Source organism: Gadus macrocephalus, chromosome 4, assembly GCF_031168955.1.
Source record: "Gadus macrocephalus chromosome 4, ASM3116895v1".
Lineage (NCBI taxonomy): Eukaryota > Metazoa > Chordata > Actinopteri > Gadiformes > Gadidae > Gadus > Gadus macrocephalus.
This window is the reverse complement of record NC_082385.1, coordinates 14,043,011-14,061,503: the sequence shown is the minus strand read 5'-3', so window position 1 is coordinate 14,061,503 and position 18,493 is coordinate 14,043,011. Positions and strand designations below refer to the sequence as shown.

The 18,493-nt window shown below is 44.5% G+C and overlaps 1 protein-coding gene and 1 long non-coding RNA gene across 2 annotated transcripts in view; one reads left to right on the top strand and one right to left on the bottom strand.

Moving 5' to 3' along the window:
* The window catches only part of LOC132456154 (uncharacterized), a 295,066-nt gene that overhangs the window by 94,520 nt on the left and 182,053 nt on the right, over positions 1-18,493 (bottom strand). The window lies entirely within an intron of this gene.
* On the top strand, positions 5,790-17,105 carry LOC132456153 (aquaporin-3-like). The gene is given in 6 exon segments (XM_060050402.1): positions 5,790-5,921; positions 14,659-14,801; positions 16,076-16,113; positions 16,116-16,156; positions 16,158-16,212; positions 16,886-17,105. Coding segments are annotated over 6 exon segments (540 nt in total). The 5' UTR covers positions 5,790-5,810; the 3' UTR covers positions 17,038-17,105.

Below are 18,493 nucleotides of genomic sequence, written 5' to 3'. Positions count from 1 at the left end.
GGTACAGGTCCCCGTTTTGAATAAGGGCTCACTATGGCAAAACCCTAGTGCCTGCAGCCCTAAACAAAAGGCCAAGTAGAAATACCATGTAGGCCTACTAAGAATTTCCCCTTGGGGACAATAAAGTCTAAAGTATGGATGCTTCTGAGTAAAAAACAGATCACAAATAGCGAAAAATGGACATTACCTCTAAAATGTTGTTAAACAATAAAAATATTCCATCCCTGGCGTCGCCTGCTTGAAGAGAGAGCGGGCCACGCTGACTGCATTTGCGGTCTATATCAGAATACTTTGATTTTCCTCAGAGTGCCTATTAAAAGCGCATTGTTTGCCCATGAAGTATTGAATGAATTAGACAAAGAGCCTTTGTGAGGCTCAAAGAGTGAACACAAACATATTCCCATTAGCGGTGGGGTGGTAGGGAGAGGGGCTCGCTGGTCTTTTGGTCCTCCCACAACTTCCACATATTCAAACATTAACCACCGCTCATTTCACACATTCCCTTCAATACATCCACTTTTCTGACAGAGCACTCTCCCTGTCTACAAACTATGAGGGGCCGTTTAGGACATAACTAATTGAGACACTCTCACACACATACCTATGAAACACTCTTACACTCACTACTGAAACGCTCACACACTCACTACTGAAACACTCACACATACATACATACTCGTCTGAAACACTTACACATACATATGAGAAACACACACGCATACATACATACCTCTGTGGCATATACACATACATATGAAATGCTTACATTCATACAAGTGAAACATTAATGTGTATCTATCTGAAACACTCATGCAAGCACATATTTGTATAAATGTTTCAAATGTATGAATACGTTTTTCAGTTATATGTATGTATGCTCTTACATGAGGATGTGCAAGCGTTTCACATGTAGTATTCATACCAGTGATTTCAGTAGTGACGGTGAGAGCGTTTCAATAGTGAATGTAAGAGTGTTTCATAGGTATGTGTGCATGAAATTCCAAGGTCAAGGTCGGCATTTAAACCGGAAGGCGGGAACAAAGAGTGCATTTTTGAACAGCCAGAGCGCGCCAATCTGAGCCAACCGTCAAGAGCGAGTAAGAGCGTGACATTACCTCAGTAATCAGACCGTTAATAGTCAGTTATCTCACTTACACCTTACTCTTTGTTCCCGCCTTCCGGTTTAAATGCCGACCTTGACCTTGGAATTTCATGCACACATACCTATGAAACACTCTTACATTCACTATTGAAACGCTCTCACCGTCACTACTGAAATCACTGGTATGAATACTACATGTGAAACGCTTGCACATCCTCATGTAAGAGCATACATACATATAACTGAAAAACGTATTCATACATTTGAAACATTTATACAAATATGTGCTTGCATGAGTGTTTCAGATAGATACGTATAAATGTTTCACTTGTATGAATGTAAGCATTTCATATGTATGTGTATATGCCACAGAGGTATGTATGTATGCGTGTGTGTTTCTCATATGTATGTGTAAGTGTTTCAGACGAGTATGTATGTATGTGTGAGTGTTTCAGTAGTGAGTGTGTGAGCGTTTCAGCAGTGAGTGTAAGGGCCCTTACATAGTCGACGCAACGCTACGCTTACGCGTCCAAAAGGCTACGCGACGCGACGCTTCGGCCGCCATTAAGCGTTGAAGCGTAGCAAAACGCGTCCTCCAAATTTTTGATACGCGACGCGCCGATCCATGCAATACCAAGCGTTGTCGGTGGGGGCGATACTGCAAATATTGTACATTATTACTACTATAGGTTATATTTACAGAAGAACATATGAGAGGATGCGGGAACGTGATAAGAATGACTTGACGTCTCTTTTACTAATTATCTGTGCCAATTTATGCGAACCCTTCCACAGGGTCAAAGTGCTATTTTGATGCGCAACATCAGACAGCTGATGCGGGATTGTGAGCCATTTTAATGATCTTCTTGTCACCCGATATTCGTTCTATTGCTGGCCTTATTTGTTTTAGAATTAGCCTATTTGAATTAATTACGTAATGTTTTGTGTTCACGTTCTATGTGAAACATAAATGTTCATGTTCTGTGTGAAACATAAGTTCAGTAGCCTCTATGAGTGAATGAAATTTGAAAGCGTGAGTGTGTAGTGAATGAAAAATGTGTGCGTGTATGGTGGGACTATTTTCTGTATTTGATAAATAAACCCTTTTCTCTAATAATGTTGCCTACCATATAATTTCTGTGGACATTATGCGCTATAGCTTAAAGCCTTTGGCTGTAGGCCTACACTTAAATAATTCATTCATCTGTCAAGGCAATAGCTTGTTGTATAAACATTTTATATGGATATGAATTAATGAGTTTGACGTAAACCAAATTAGGTAACTTGTGTAACATGATAACTAATGAATCAAAAGTCATGCTTCCAAGTGACCAATGTATATACATTTATTGGTCAGTGCGCATACCCAATCGTAGCACATTGTACTGGTGGGGAAACACGCCAGCATCTGACAAAAAATAATCTGCCAGCTGCTCCCTGACAAGGGCCGGTTTTGGTGAGTCGGGAAGATATCGGATGACTCGCGAAAGGAGATCATCAAACTTTGGCGCCGACATCCGAAAATACTGGAAATGCCTCTCCTCGTCCATGCTTCGCATTGGAAGCACCAGAGAAACAAATTCCCCATCATGATCTCGTGTGGTATTTAAAGGGCGCACATACCACCGCCTATCTCTGCGCTTCATCACTCTTCTTCCGTAGCCACTTTGATCGGAACGTCACCTGGAACGTCCCCCCGTGAAAACACCGGTGACTCTGCTGCCACCCATGGCGTGAGTGGTGTATTGCATGTCATGCATTGCCCGCGACGTTCGCGTATGCTGTGTAGACTATGAAAGGAAGCGCGACGCTCGCGCCACTCACGTCGTTTACGCGCGTCGCTCGCGTCGACTATGTAAGGGCCCTAAGAGTGTTTCATAGGTATGTGTGTGAGAGTGTCTCAATTAGTTATGTCCTAAACGGCCCCTCATAACAAACCCCCTTTCATCATGCCACCAATCCACCCACGGAAAAAAGGCTGGGGTTTTATTTCATTCAGCTAGTGAATAGGTGGCCGAACAATAGTCAAACTAAATGAAAGGTCAACCGTTTGAAAGTTGCTCCGTAAGAATCCCTCCACTGGCCCCTGTGGCTGGGGAGTGAACCGCAGCCTGTTGGAGATGGTGGATTCAGAGCACTGGAGTTCTATCCTCAAATGTCAAAACAATAACAACCACAAGCCCACAGACCTTCTTCTTATTCTTACATTAAATTACAACCTGATCATCATCATCAAACTTATTGAGGATTTATTGTATGACTCCTTAATTATTACGTTTTTCTCAAATATGCTTTATAAATAAATATGACTTGTTGGGACATCTATCATTACAAGTCGTCCGACGTCTTGACGGGGACTCCAACCGCAGCGCGGATGTGATGTGGCTACAGAAGGAGAAATAGGCCCGCAGCAGGAGCTCCTCCACTTCCACTTTATATTATAAGCTACAGATAAAGCCCTCTCCACCGCCTCTCGGCAGCTGTCAAAACGTCTCTCCATCAGCCTCCTACCCACATCCACCACGACTTACATACATGGGGTCTCACGCACACCGAGACATGTGGAAAGCCCTGGAACACACTGGGCTGGACGAAGCCATCCATGTTGGATCGTTAGTTTCCCTGGCAAAGCGAGATAAACGTGTCAAGGACGTGTGTGTGTTTGGGGCAGACCAACTTGTGTGTGTGTGTGTGTGTGTGTGTGTGTGTGTGTGTGTGTGTGTGTATCAGAGATGGAAATTAACTTTTTTGCCCACCAGCCACTCATCTTTTTTACCAGCCACTTTTTATGCGCTATATATTTTTTTAATATATGCATACATTTTAAACAATATAATAGTAACAATAGATAAGAAAAGTGTTTCATACACATAATTTTTTCCATCAGAAGTGATTCTTACTGTAAGTAGGTGCTACCAAGGAACTGAGTTGAAAATGTTACACTCTTACCGCATATGATAAACAATACACAGGTATCTGCCATGTTAATGTCAAAGGTGTTACGATGACAAGTTTGGGGATAATGCATCTATACAAAGTATTTTCAATAAAAAACTAATTGACATATTAACAATAAAACAACAGGCATGGCTACACCCTCATAAGTCAATCTAATTAGTGCCTGAATACAAATGTGTCCACTGACATGGTAACTAACGTATGATAGTAAGCATTATTGGCCCTTAACACTAATATTCAGAAAAAACACTGCCTCAAAAGGCTATTGGCTTAAGCAATACAAGTAGAGGCATATACTTGAACTTTATACCCTGAACTTTTAAACGTTGCAAACATGCTAAAACATAATTATATATTTATGTGGCATTCAGTCCAATGCTGGAAATATATCTGTGGCATTCAGTTGGCCAATGCTGTGATAAAATATGTAAAGTATGACCAAGCGTTTCTTTCTGTTCAATAGATAGAACGTTATCAATCCCCTTTGGGAGAAATTTGTTGTCCCTATAAAACAATAATGGTAAAAAAATAAATACACGACGATAACTGCGTAAGTCAAACCGTCCAATCTGAAGGCTCTACTTAACCACTCCCCCTACTCACTTCCACCAATGCAAAGTGAACAGAACTGAGTAGGGGAGGGAGTAGCCTAACTAGTTTGCGAACGACCCAAAGAAACGCAACGCAAATTCAATGAGAACATGTATGAGGCTTTAATAAAATCCCGGACGATTTTTAAATTCCGCCACACTTTTTTTAAAAGTGTCTCAAAAAGAGGACATGTCCGGGCAAAAGACGTCTGGTTAGCCTATGTACGGGAAACCCATTTGATTCCTACGTGTAACACTGTTTAATAGCGGCCCAAATTGGTAGGCGCTATCCTGGTAATTTCTCTGCGTGAGAAATACGAAGTGTGGCGTGTGAGCGTGTGCATGGGTTGAATTGCGTGTGTCAAACGCCGAATGCGTGAGACTTGAGAGCCCTGTTACTGGTATATTATCCCGGATGCCGGACTGTTGCAGTTCAGCAAAAGAGGCGTAGAAGAAGAAGGGGGCCGGATGTTGACAGTAATGGTTGTGGAACTACACAGCGCCGTATATAAGAATGTATTAAATATGCAAATTTGATCGGACCTTACTGGAAAGTATTACCCGACACAGTGGCGGTGAAGTGACACAATTCACCCGCCACCATACAAATCCACCCGCAAATGGCGGGGGGCGGGTGTTAATTTCCATCCCTGGTGTGTATGCATCTGTGTTTGCGTACATGACTATGTGTGTGCCTCTGTGTGTGCGTCTGTGGGTGTGTGCAGGTGTACATGTGTACATGTGTGTGTTTGTGGGTATTGGATAGCTCTCACTGCTCAGTGAGGGTAGGCGAGTCTTCGTCTCAGTTAGAGAGAAAGTAGAAGAGTAAGTAGCAGAGAGACAGTTGGCAAAAGGTCAGACCCGATCTTTTTCTTGCACTTCCCTACAGGAAAGCTCAACAGCACAGTGTTACGTAACTATGCACCCTTACACCCATAAAAAGCAATGGAAAGACTGAAAGTCAGTTTGGGCAGATCTTCATTACAGATTTTGGAAGGGACAAATGTTGGTCTATATAATCTATGTTACACCTACCCAAATTACCCTGATTGCCCTCCTAGCTATCACCACAGCCGTGTTTTCCAAACCCTCCTCATGGAGTATAGGTGAATATAGTAGCTAGGCCGAGAGCCGCCATCATTAATACTTGCCATTTCCTCATGATGGGAAAACAGAAGGCAGTCCTTGAGATGCTGGCACAGATCTTACACATCAGGCACCTGCTTCTCCAGCAGGGCCTGGCAGAGTGCCTGGGGACCCTGGTTCTGGTGGTGAGTATACGGGGCCGGGCGGGGCTTGTGGTTTTGAGAATGGATCAATATAGATTGAGCAGACACTTTTATCCAAAGCAACTTACTGGGGGGGCTGGGGGAATTGAAAGAGTACAAACAAGTAGGGGGTATCTGCTTTGTACTAAATCAATTAAATCATGGACGATCACTGATTAATGAATACAAACATTGACAAGGCACCAGACACGTTGCTTGACGGTATCTTACGAACCACAGAACTTTATCTATTTATTTTTATTTAGTGTTTATTTGCTAGGCAGCCTGGATTCCATGGATCCGAATTTCGCCTGATATGGGGAACCAATCAAAGAACGGGGAGGGACGGCAAGACGATGACGACGTCTATTCTACACACCCATCGTCTTCTTCCTCATCGAATTTCTGTCGGTCTACATACGTCATCTGGTATAATTGATACAATTGGCTATGAGCTACGTACAGACTCATATGATAGACATTCGCAGCGCCCAATAAACGGTTCCGGGCAATCGGAAAACACGCCTCAAATACGAGAAAAGGAATGTGTGGTTCCCAGACCTCATCTCAATGCAGATTGAGAGATGAGGTCTGGCGACAGCCAGGCTAAGTGGTAGAGCAAACTTTATGTAAACATATCCGCGCAATACGTTGACTAGTTTAGACTTCTGCCCTTGTTTTTTCAAACATGTCGTTTGTATATTACATTGCAGCATAAAAACATTTGCTAATTACAGTAGTTCAGCATATCAAGCATTTGTACTCAACCTTTTCTCCCCAGTTGAAATAAGTGTTTATCTTATACAGTAGGCCTACTTTAGTATAACAGCACTTGGGTTAGTAAACAAATCACAACAACCAACATGAATTTGAAGTTTTTTTCATGAAAAAATATGAACTATTTACAAAAATAAAAGAGTGTAGGGTGCGTAGAGTTAAAATAGTCACAGCTCATCTTGAGCATCTACTGTCTCCTGGTAATCATGGTATTGCCCATCTTGTGCTGAGTAATTAGCTCTGATGGCCTGGGCAACACAGGAAGCCGATACTGTCTAACTGTGCGTTCACACCGAAAGCGAATTGAGCTACCAAATCACCGGAAGTCATTCACTTTCTATGGGCAAGAGCGACTAAAGCGACCCAAGCGTCCAACGCTACCAGCGGCAAAAGGTAAGCGAACAGAGCGAACAAAAAAAGTTGAAAACGGCTGAACTTTATGCAAATTACTATGACGCGTTTCAGCGACCAGACACTGACAGCCAATCGGAATGTAGACCCTCTTTGCTTACGTGGATCCCGGGGAACACCGAACACTGGCACTTTGGTTCCTACCAAAATTTTTGGTTCCTTCCTACTGTCTTCACAAAATGTCGAATGAAAGATTAATCGCGGCTGTAACTGGGCACCCGGTGTTGTACGATCCAAGCCTTTTTCACTTCAGAGATCGCAACAAAAAGGCTTTGGCCTGGGCGGAGGTGTCACGCGTGGTTGGTTGGTCTGGTGAGTTAGTTCATGAAACGTTTGAGATTATTGTAAAATAGGCGCGATACGTGCCTGCTAACCGAGATCCTAGCATACTAATCTTCCTTGCTCTGAATGGGACGATATTGTTTTCAAATATCGAAAATACATTTGTTGTGCAAAGGAATAATACATTGTGCAAAGGAATAATGCACGAATAATAATGCAAGAATAATGCTAATGAATAATGCACGGAACAAATTTGTCCATTCAATGCAGTTTAATTGAGGATAGACAGCTGACAAATGACCATTTAGCAGACGCTTTCTGTTTTGTGTTCAATAGTTTATGAGTGCAACAAAAAATGGAAGGGTCTCGAGGAAAAGGAAAGGAGGGAGAGAGGTGCAGGGGCAGTTGGAGGGAAGCCATGGAAATATGCCTGCATAATGGCCTTTATAGATCAATTTATGGAAGACCGCCAAAGCCAGACCAACATGGCAGAACCAGGGCCAGTGAGTGAGAGTGACAGCGAGGAAGCAGACCAGCCAGAACCAGGGAGAGCACCGGTTGAGGACCAGGAGGCACCAGGGAGAGCACCGGTCGAGGACCAGTTAACACCACAGGCCGAGGAGCAGGCAGCAGGACACAGCAGGAAAAAGACACGACGAGGCAGAGGCCAGGCTTGCAGTCTTGATGTGGAGAGAGGCTCATCACAGCAATAGAGGCTGTGGGTAATCGAGTAGTGGGTCAGAGTCTTCCTCCAGAGGACTCAGACTCACCATTCTTTCAAAGCCTCCAAGAGTATTTTAAAATGCTTCCACCAAAAACTAGACAGGATCTTAAATTCCAAATGTACAGGATGGAGTATGAGGCCAAGTGTCGTTAGGTTGACCCGTGGGGTGAGGGGAACGGGGTGCAGCTGACAACATTGTGAGGGGTGTTAGTGAGCTTATTACCCTCGCAGTGCTGTCAGCTGCACCCTGTTCTCTCTTCCTCACATGCCATTTATATATACACACACACACACATATACACACACCTTTCCATTTTACAATTTTGTGTTCTGATGTTCTCTTTCACTCTTTGATTGTTTGTTTGTTGTTAAGTTCTCTCAAAATGTGCACACTTTTATCAGCATTTGCTGACTTGTGTCATTTGCTGACTTGTCATTTCAATACAATACAAATATTGCCAAAAACTTGTTTATTATTTTAAAATCTACAGTTATTGTAAAATGTAGGCCTATGCTTTGAGGACATATTAAATGACTGCAATTACCATGGTTTATAATGTAGTATGTAATGTATTGTGTAGGAGCAATCTATGTTCACCCTTTAGATTAGTTTAGGTATTTTAGCCACTTGGGGGAGCATTGCATTGACTGTGGCATCACTGGGAATAGGTGAGATGATCAAACATATAGGATAGCTACCACATAATGTGTTGTTTAATGCAGAAATGCTTTTTATTGTATTAGGGTGGCTCTTAACAGAGCCGTTTTAAATTAATGCTCAAACACCAGGTTGCCAGCCAACAGCTCCCTCATTGGAGAAGTAGGAGACATATGCCTCCCTGGCACGGAGGGCCTCCCGTGTGGCGTTGTGGCTGTCTGCTCGGTGAATACACTGTAGGCCAGCAGCTTCGCGGTTTGCAGATGTTCCTGCAGATGGTCCTGGTCCTGGTCGTGTTGTTGGCCTGGTGGTTTTCCTGATGAAGTTGTGCAGGATACAGGTCGCTTTCACACAGGCATCCACATTGCTAGGGCTGACCCCAATGACTCCTCGGTACATACGCCACTGGGAGGTGAGAATACCAAAGGTATTCTCAACGATCAGCCTAGCATGGGACAACCTAAAGTTGAAAGCCCTGCGGCTGCCATACAGGGTCCCCGGAAAAGGCCGCATGAGGACACGGCACAGCGGAAAGGCCTCATCTGCCACGAAGACAAACGGCTGCGGTCCCAAATGATCAGCACCTGGTAGCAGAGCATCCTCTGGTATGCCAAGTGTGCCGGCCCGCAGAGCCTGGCCAAAGATGGAATTGGCCAGGACACCATCATCACTTGTCCTCCCGTAGCTGCCCACATCCACCACACGAAAGCAGTACTGTGAATCCACCACTGCCAGGAGCACGATGGAGTAGGTTCCCTTATAGTTGTAGTATTGGGGCCCTGAGTTGTTTGGGGCCCTGATAACTACATGTTTCCCGTCGATTGATCCAAGGCAGTTAGGGAAGGCCCACCTCTCAGGAAAGCCCTCCGCAATGCTCCTCCAATCATCTGTTGTGGGCACTGGCATGTACTCCTGTACCAAGGCATCCCAAATGAACCTAGTGACCTGGTTAACGATGTTTGCCACAGTACTAATGCCCACACGGTAGCTGTAGGCAATTGTACGGTAGGAATCCTCCCTGGCCAGGAACCGCAGGCAAATGGCAACACGCTCCGCGGATGGAATCGGGCGGCGGTAGTTGATATGCTGCATGGTGATCAGCGGCCCAATCTTCGACAGCAAGCTGTCAAACTGCTCCCTGTCCAGCCTGAAGTAGCGCTGGAACCAAGACGTCCTTGAAGGATCTCGTGGACCCAAATCCTCATCCGGTGTCTTCGGAAGTACAGGAAAGCAGCAGCACCAATAGCGAAGAAGTCTTGCGCATCCATAGTGATTTTGATACCAAGTGATGATAAGCGGGGGTAGGCCTATTTATAGAAAATATTTGCGCTCTAGAACGTTCGCATTAAGCGGGAATCATTTTCATTTGCTCTCCGTACCCCCAATCTAACCAACCAATCGCGTGGATTCATGCTGTAAACAAAACACGTTTTTGAAATCGTCACACGCACAAACTAATCGGCAAAACGAGGGATAAATGACCACTGATACATCTCTTGTCTTTTATCCCTCTATTCCCGCTACTCCCCACTATTCACGGAGCCTGAGGTGAATCATTTTTAATTAAATAGTCTCGATGGATAGATAGCCTAGTCAAGGTTTTATTAATACCAAACGACACAAATAGTGGGGAATTAATTTAGGTGATTCGGCTCACACAGGACTGTAACCTACAAGACCACACAGAACAAGGGAGACAAGTCTGACTGGACATACACAAAATACATCACATTAAAACTACACCCGTTGATAGATGGATAGATAGACAGATAGGCCTAGATAGATAGATAAACATGTTCCATTATTTGCCTTGCGGAGCCAGCCAGTCCTGTACACCTATGCAAATTAGCCATGTGCGCCAATGTCAATTTGTTTGAGTGAGCGACGAATGAGTGCAGATCATGATTTGCAGATGCAGATCAGTAAAACACATTTTAACTAGCCTACTAAAGCACGCAACGTTTTTTTTCGTTCTCGGTTGTAATTACATTTTAGGAGTGTTTTTTTATATACATATATATATAGGAGGGGAAACACTGAGCACGAAGCACTTTATCCAACAAGCAAAACCGTCTCTGCAATATGGCCAAAGTGTAAGGGAGTTCACTCTTTGATATGGCTGTCTGTACTAAAAGCATACGGCTCCTTTAAATGCGTAGGTAAAATTGAATTGTACGTCATCGAGCGACTTGAGCGACAAAAGCGAACAGAAATATTCGCAGTGATTTTTTATGAGCGACCAAAGCGTCTTTGCAGCGCAATTCGCTTTTGGTGTGAACGCACAGTAAGAAAGAAAGAGAGCAACATTAGCAAAGCAAGATAAATTATGCCTTGAGTGGCCTATACAGCCTTACACAAACTTCTAAGATCAGCTACTTTCGGATAACTACATTGTCACGTTCCCCGGGACTCATAACTATTTTAGCCAATGTGTTAGTATAAAAACAAACACTTATTCTATGCCCAGACGTCTGTTTCTCCCGGCGGGCTTTGGCTGGCGTTTCCAGTTCACTCTCTGGGTCCGGAAATATGTATCCAATACCCAACTGTTCAGATGAGGAGTAGCCTGGGTGAGAGGTTACACACATGGCCCCGTCCTCGCCAGATTCAGCCATTTATTCTAGAAGAAGCTGGCATAGATGAAATCGCTGCAGGACAGGGACTCTCCCGAGATGACGTCAAACGCGTCATTTGACATCATCTCGGGAGAAAATTAGATCAGGAAAGCTGGGCCAAGGGAAGACTGGGTTAAAATATGTGTAAAAAACTTTTTACATATATTACAATAGCGATTTTATAATGATAGAACGCCGGTTCTGAATGGGTGAAGAATCTCTTTAAGTGTCTTCGCACTAAGTGCTAATTCGCAACACTTTTCCATAGGCAGCTTTCGAAAAGATAGGGCAATTAAATAACAAAGAAATACAAATATAAAGAAGTAAAAGAAATACAAGCAATTTTCAATAAGTGTTACGGCTCCAGGATGTTAGCTTGCTACGTCTAGGGGGGAAGTAGGGGAACCATAACACATGTTACTGTTAGGCTGACTGGGAGAACAACAAAACAGGGCACAACAGCAAACTGGGTACATAAGTGTGTTTATTTGGCGAGCGTTCCGCCAAGGGGAATAGGGAACTATAAGCGGAGCCAAATCAAAGAAAACAAGATAAAGTGACAACTAACTAGTGCACACATACAACCTAGCTAATACATACAGAGGGTGGCCCCGCTCCTAACCTGATGTGATAACAGAGTAAATCTACGTGATGGTAGTGTAAACCCAAGGGTATCTTACCTATTCACCTAAACCCCTATGGCATCTCAAAAACAAAAGGCAACAATATGACACAGCCAACACACAGGCAGACAATGGCTTCCTCCAATGGAGACAAACAGGTGCAAGTTATCAAGGCCTGATGACACTGATTGGCCAACAGACAGCTCCCAGATTGGACAGAGGGTTGGACGATGGTGGAGGAACAGCCAATGGTGTGAGACCTGCAGAGAATGAGAGCGGAGACACAGGAAAACAACCACACGTAACAATAAGGAACATGAAAAGGCAACAGAGCAAAGGCAATATGAGCAAGCAGTAAATCAGTTAATAGCTATTCAAGTGTGCACTGTTGATTCGATTTTAGCCACTGTTTGAGTCCTTTGTTAAAAGCTTTACTATTGTTCTCCTATTGTAACTCAGTGGGTAGAGAGTTCCAAAGTGTGGCCCCCTTTGCAGAGAGAGCAGACTGGCAGAAAGAAGTCTTGCATTGTGGGACGAGACAATCACCACAAGTGGATGCTCGTGTGGTCGCTCTGTGAGAGCTGACGCCTGATGGCCACTTCAGAAAACAGTGTTGACACATGATTATTTTAACATTTAAAAAATAATTTTAGAATACTGAGGTTAATAATTTTTTTCAGAAGTGAGAAGGTTATTTCCTTAAGATGTGGCAGTGATGCCATTTCATTGTTTTTTTGTCCATGATTTTTATTGCTTGCTTGTATATGGAGACTATAGGTTTCATAGTGGTTGTGAAAGCCTGTGACCATGATGTGATGCAGTATTATAAATGAGAAAGAATCATAGCATGCATGTATAGTTTTGCAGTTTGGCGTGACAGGTTCCTTCTGATAAGACAAAACAGCTACGGTTTTATTTGACCTTGCTACAGATGTACTTAACCTGACGGTCAAATTTCAAATGTTTGTCTAGGTTGATACCTAAGTGCTTCACCTCATTCACAACTTCAGTGATTTTCTCCTTAATCCTGACCTGAAATAATTCATGATCAGGCCTGTTACGAATGGAGAAGTAAATGGAAAGGTGTTTTTTTTACATTAAGAGTTAGGTGGGATAACTCAAGCCATGCCGAGATGTTTGATAAAGCCTGCGTCAGGTGCTCCCCTGCCAGGCCGGATGTTTTAGTGGACACATGGATGATGGTGTCATCAGCATACATCTGGCAGTTGACACTTGGGCAGTAGTTCGGCAGGTCTCCTGATTTATAAAGTAATTTTTGTAGTTTTCCAGCTTCCTGGGAACCTATCTGTTTGGATTGATAAGTTTACTAAGTAAGTGATTGGCTCCAACAGACAACTCTGATGTTTCTTCAAGAATGCACGGAAAATGGTTTTGATCAACGAGGTCTACCAGATTGAAAGCCATTTACATCTCTGCTGGCTAACCTGTTACTTTATACAAGCAGAACCACAACAAACCTGCGTAGCTGCACAGAGGGATCGGTCCGGGTCCGGGCGGCGGGCCCGTGGGCTCCCTTCCGATTTGGAGATGGTCTTTGTGCACGGCAAGTGATTATGTTCGACGGAGGTGTGGCGTTGGTGCTGGGTTCTGGGTCTACCTCCGCTTCCACATAGGGGCAGATGGCTTTAGGAACGATACCTTTGCTGGCACCACAGCTGAGCGGAGAATCCATCTCAGCGTCAGAGCCACTGCGCAGTTGTTCGAACCAGTTGTCAGCGTCCGCTCGGTCCAGCTCGTTGAAGTCCACGAGGTACGACGGAGCGTCGTACTCCCAGCGGTTGTCCGTCTGGTGGCTCTGTGCCATGTTCTAAAATGACTATTCCAGGGAATGTTAGTTACCGATCCACAGCACAATTCTTGTCTCAAAATAGAGCTCATAAGTCCACCCCTTCCGGTAGACCCCCAACAATATAATTCTTTAAATATAGTTCTTATATGCAGACTATTGTGTTTTTATCACATATTTTAGTCTTAATCTGGAAAGGACATGTTATTCAGTGTGAATAATCACCAGAATGTTATTGCATTGCATTACTAGAACAATGATTGGCTGACATAATATTTGTGGTACGAATGCGTCATTATCTGCAAGGAGGATTTTTATGTCAATGCACATCATACAATGTAAACAACAGGTTTGTTCAACTTTACAACATGTATAAAGGGAATGTGGGCCATGATGAACAAATACTCCACATTATTGAAATCTATTTGACAAATGAATCCAAACCAAGAGAAGAGAAAATAGTTCAACCAGGTGTTCCGAGTTCCCCCAGACAACACAGAGGACACCAGCTGGTTGGGTCTCTGGTGTCAGCAGCAGGCGGCTGCTGTGAAAAACAGAGAGGTAAACCCCTCCTTGACATCAGGAAGACCCAAATATATGTTTCCATGTTTAAAGTCGTGTTTTTCAGGTTAAAAGCCCCAACACCCACAAAAACACCTACATGACGTTCAAGGTTCAAAACAAAAGAGACAAGCGCTGGCTTAGAAGGAGACCGGGGCCAGGGCGCAGTGGGACCCCCCCACTGCGGTGGTCCGGGTGAGAATGGTTTCAGTGGGACCCCCCCACCAGGGTGGTAGTGTTCTGGGTGAGAACGGATTCAGCAGTCTCTCCCTCCTCCTGCAGATGTTTGGCTGTGGCTCGGTGGCCCAGATGCTTCTCAGCAGAGGTTCCCACGGCACATTCCTCACCGTCAACCTGGCCTTTAGGTTCGCCGCCATGCTGGGGATCCTCTTCAGTGGAAAGGTGTCCGGTAAGGGGGCATTACAGTTGGATATAGGTACTTATGGAGAGGAGTGGATGGTGCACTTTAGTTTTAGCGAATTTGATTAAAGGAGACATATTATGGTGTTATCCCACCAAGTAAACATAGTATTTGAGCACAATCCCTTTCTCCTCCATGTCTCCTCCTCCATGGCAGCTCCGGCGGGGGGAGCTCGGCGGCAGTCCGGCAGAGAAAGGGATTGTACCCCCGGAGCTGAGCTGCCGCCGAGTTCCCCCGGCCGGAGCTGCTAGTCCGCTGGTCCACAAAATCTTAGCTATGCTCTGATTGGAGGGGAGTGGGGAAGTGGGAGGTAATATTCAACTGTGCCCCCTTCCAACATAGGAGGGGGCGCCAAAACTGACTTGTTTGGTAAATGTAGGCGAGTACTTTCAGAAATGCATATCTCACTCAAAAAACTCCTGTACAAACTTTCTTCAAAGTTTGTATGCGTGTGGGAGCACCAGAGACCCAAAACAAACATCCCAAATCCCAGGAAAAGTGTTGTTTCCATAACATGTCCCCTTTAAATCACAAAGAATTAAATTGTTCGGTTCCTGGGTCGGTAAGATTTTGTAGGATTCATATTTCAGTTCATTATTTTTTAAATAAACGGTGGTGACTGCAGCATTTAGTTTTTATCCTACAGGAATATATCACCACGCTGTTTAACAGTCAGAACGACAGCCACCAGTCATCAGCAATACCAACACTCACCGTGTCAGAGGAATACAAAAAAGATTGAGGAAGGGGAGTGTTCCTCCTGGATCATGAAACAACGCGGCGCATGACGAAGTCGGAAGTGAGGACATAAAAAATAAACACTTGAATAATTTCATTAAGTACAAGTCTTCCCTGTTGAAAAATACCCACCTCCCGTCTTCATGCATGCACGCACGCAGGCACGCACGCACACGCACGCACACGCACACACACACCAAAGCAAAGCGTAATTATAAACCTCCCACCACTTGTTCAGCACTCTCGTGAACGAGCCATCGGAGCAGTTCACTTCCCCTACCAAAGTTTCATTTTCTTATGGTTCAGCGAAATATTGACTTTTGTAAAGGCACTTTTCATTTTTTTGGGATGGGCTCGGCGCTGCGTTCACTCTTTGAGAATCAGGGGCGAGAGTATTCTCTAAGAGGATAAGAAGGCCTCCATCTCTCTCTCTCTCTCTCTCTCGTTGCTCATGAATCACCGATCATAGCAAAGAAGACATCTCCTTTAGGAGTCCTGTTTAGAAAGTCTCACGTTTCTGTCCATCTCGCCCTCCGTAAGTAGTCACCTGAACCCGGCTTTGACCTTTTCCCTCTGCCTCCTGGGAGGGAGCCATGGAGGAAGTTCCCGGTCGACTTCCTCTAACCAGACGTTTGGGGCCTTCCTTGGGGCCGAGATCATATTTAGCATGTATTTTGGTAGGCATCCTTGAAATGTAAAATGGTAATGCTTTATCCATCCCTGATGTCCACGGGGAACCTTCAGTATTCCTGCTGCCGGAGGCCCCAGCCCTACGTCACTGAGGGCCCAATTGAAGAGACGCGGTAGAATCAAAAAAGCCTTGGAACAGAGTGCTTTGTTCCAATCGCCCTGAGCCCAATCCTACCGTTATAAACTATTCATCTCTGTCTCTCTCTAACAGTGAACATTTATTTGACAATACACTGTGCCTTTACATTTGATTTAGATTATCCCTACACTGCCCGAATCAGGTTCTCGACGTCATTAACAATTTGATCAAGCCCTTCACTAACTTTCTTTGTGAAGCGGCGCTGTCCACGCTCGGCGCTCAAAGTTGAACATATTTCAACTGTTAAGCGTTGAACTTTGAGGAGCATCACAAGAAGGGGAGCTCAGCACCGGTGTCTAGCGCTGTTCTGTGTGATCGCCCCCATATCGAACCCATTTGTTCCTCTTAATGTAATCTGATAATACCAGCACCAACAAACACACAAGGTCAATGCTTATTCAATAATTACACACAGGGCCTGCTGTCAGGCGGGGACGGCAGTCTTGGAGGCAGGTGCTTACAGTTAATGAAGCAGCAGGTCTCATCAACACTCAACGCGGTAATGTGTGTGTCCCCACCAGATGCGCAGTGGGACTATGGCCAGGGGACCCTGTCTGTGGACGGGACCAACACCACGGTGGGCATCTTCGCTACGTATCCCTCCACACATCTCAGCCTGCTCAGCGGATTCTTCGACCAGGTAAGAAAAGTGTCGTCACGTCACGTCCCTTAATGCACAACAAGGGTACGTTTAAATATGGTGTCACACCGATTGCTCCGGATCACATCGCAAGAACAACATACACGTTTATGAATTGCATACCGTGACCCCGGTGCTCGATAGCTACAGGGCACAGATGGAGCTCTAAACCAATCCATCAGTCCCCAGGCCCTCTCCCCCACTCCAGCCCCATTTAAATGATCATTGTTTTGTGAATCCTCCCAGTGGAATCACTATCCGGCTATTAAAGGGCCCATAAAGTCAACACTATGGGTGAAATTGTTATTTAATGGAGAGTATGTGAAACGGAACAACAGTTGTACTCACGCACTCACTGACAGGAAATGAGCACCGCCTCCATTCAATCTGCTTTTTATTGAGTTATTCCTCTAATGGACGCGATTATTGTTTTGGGAAATATAGATAGAGGCACTGAGGGGTGGGTTAGCTGTCAAGTTGCTTCACAAGATCGTTTTTGGAATGTTCTCCTTTGCCCTCTTGTGCTTGGAAATGGATTTATGCGGCGTTAATTGCACGCCTTAATGTCGAGCAGAAATGTTGGGGATGCCAGAAATATATTGAAATAGAAATCAGACCTGCAAACTCCTCAGAGGAAAAAAGGTGACAGTGTCACGGGGGATTTTTTTTTTTATTGTAATATACAAATAACACTAGTCTGAGCGTGACTTAACAAAACTCAGCATACTTTATGGGCATCTGGCATCTGGTAAGGATGCCCACTGGGCGCCTTCCTTGGGAGGTGTTTCAGGCACGTCCAGTGGGGAGGAGACCTCGGGGAAGACCCAGGACTAGGTGGAGAGATTATATCTCAACACTGGCCTGGGAACGCCTCGGGATCCCCCCGTCAGAGCTGGTCAATGTGGCCCGGGAAAGGGAAGTCTGGGGCCCCCTGCTTGAGCTGCTCCCCCCGCGACCCGACCCCGGATAAACGGATGACGATGAGGATGAGGAGGAGCATACTTTATCAAAAATCAATGCCAAAACATCCTTGAGGCTTATAAAAAATATTTTATTTACAACTGTCACAATTTTTTTATTATTATTATTTTTACTTATTATTGGAGAGACAAAAAACAATTATTATTCTGTGAAGTTGATGAATTGTCACTTTTAGGTTTTCTACCCAGTTACCAAAAAAAGAAACACTTGGAATAGTATGCGCTGTGGCAAGCACATGGTTTGCATGTGTTACTTCGAAGGCAAAAAAAATCTAAAATACAAGAAAACACAAAAACCTACATTCAACCAGTGGGGTATGGCCCCTGACTCTCTGAGGAGGTAGGTACCTCCAGGTACCCCCTCCATGCCAGGGCGCCCTGAATTTATGTTTATTAACAGCTCCTCCACCGGGGTCAAGACAATTTGAGGGCCAGATCCAGTCTACCGACTGTCGGCCTTTTCACGATTGGCTTAAAAAAATTGCTTATTTAAATTTAAACCAATACGA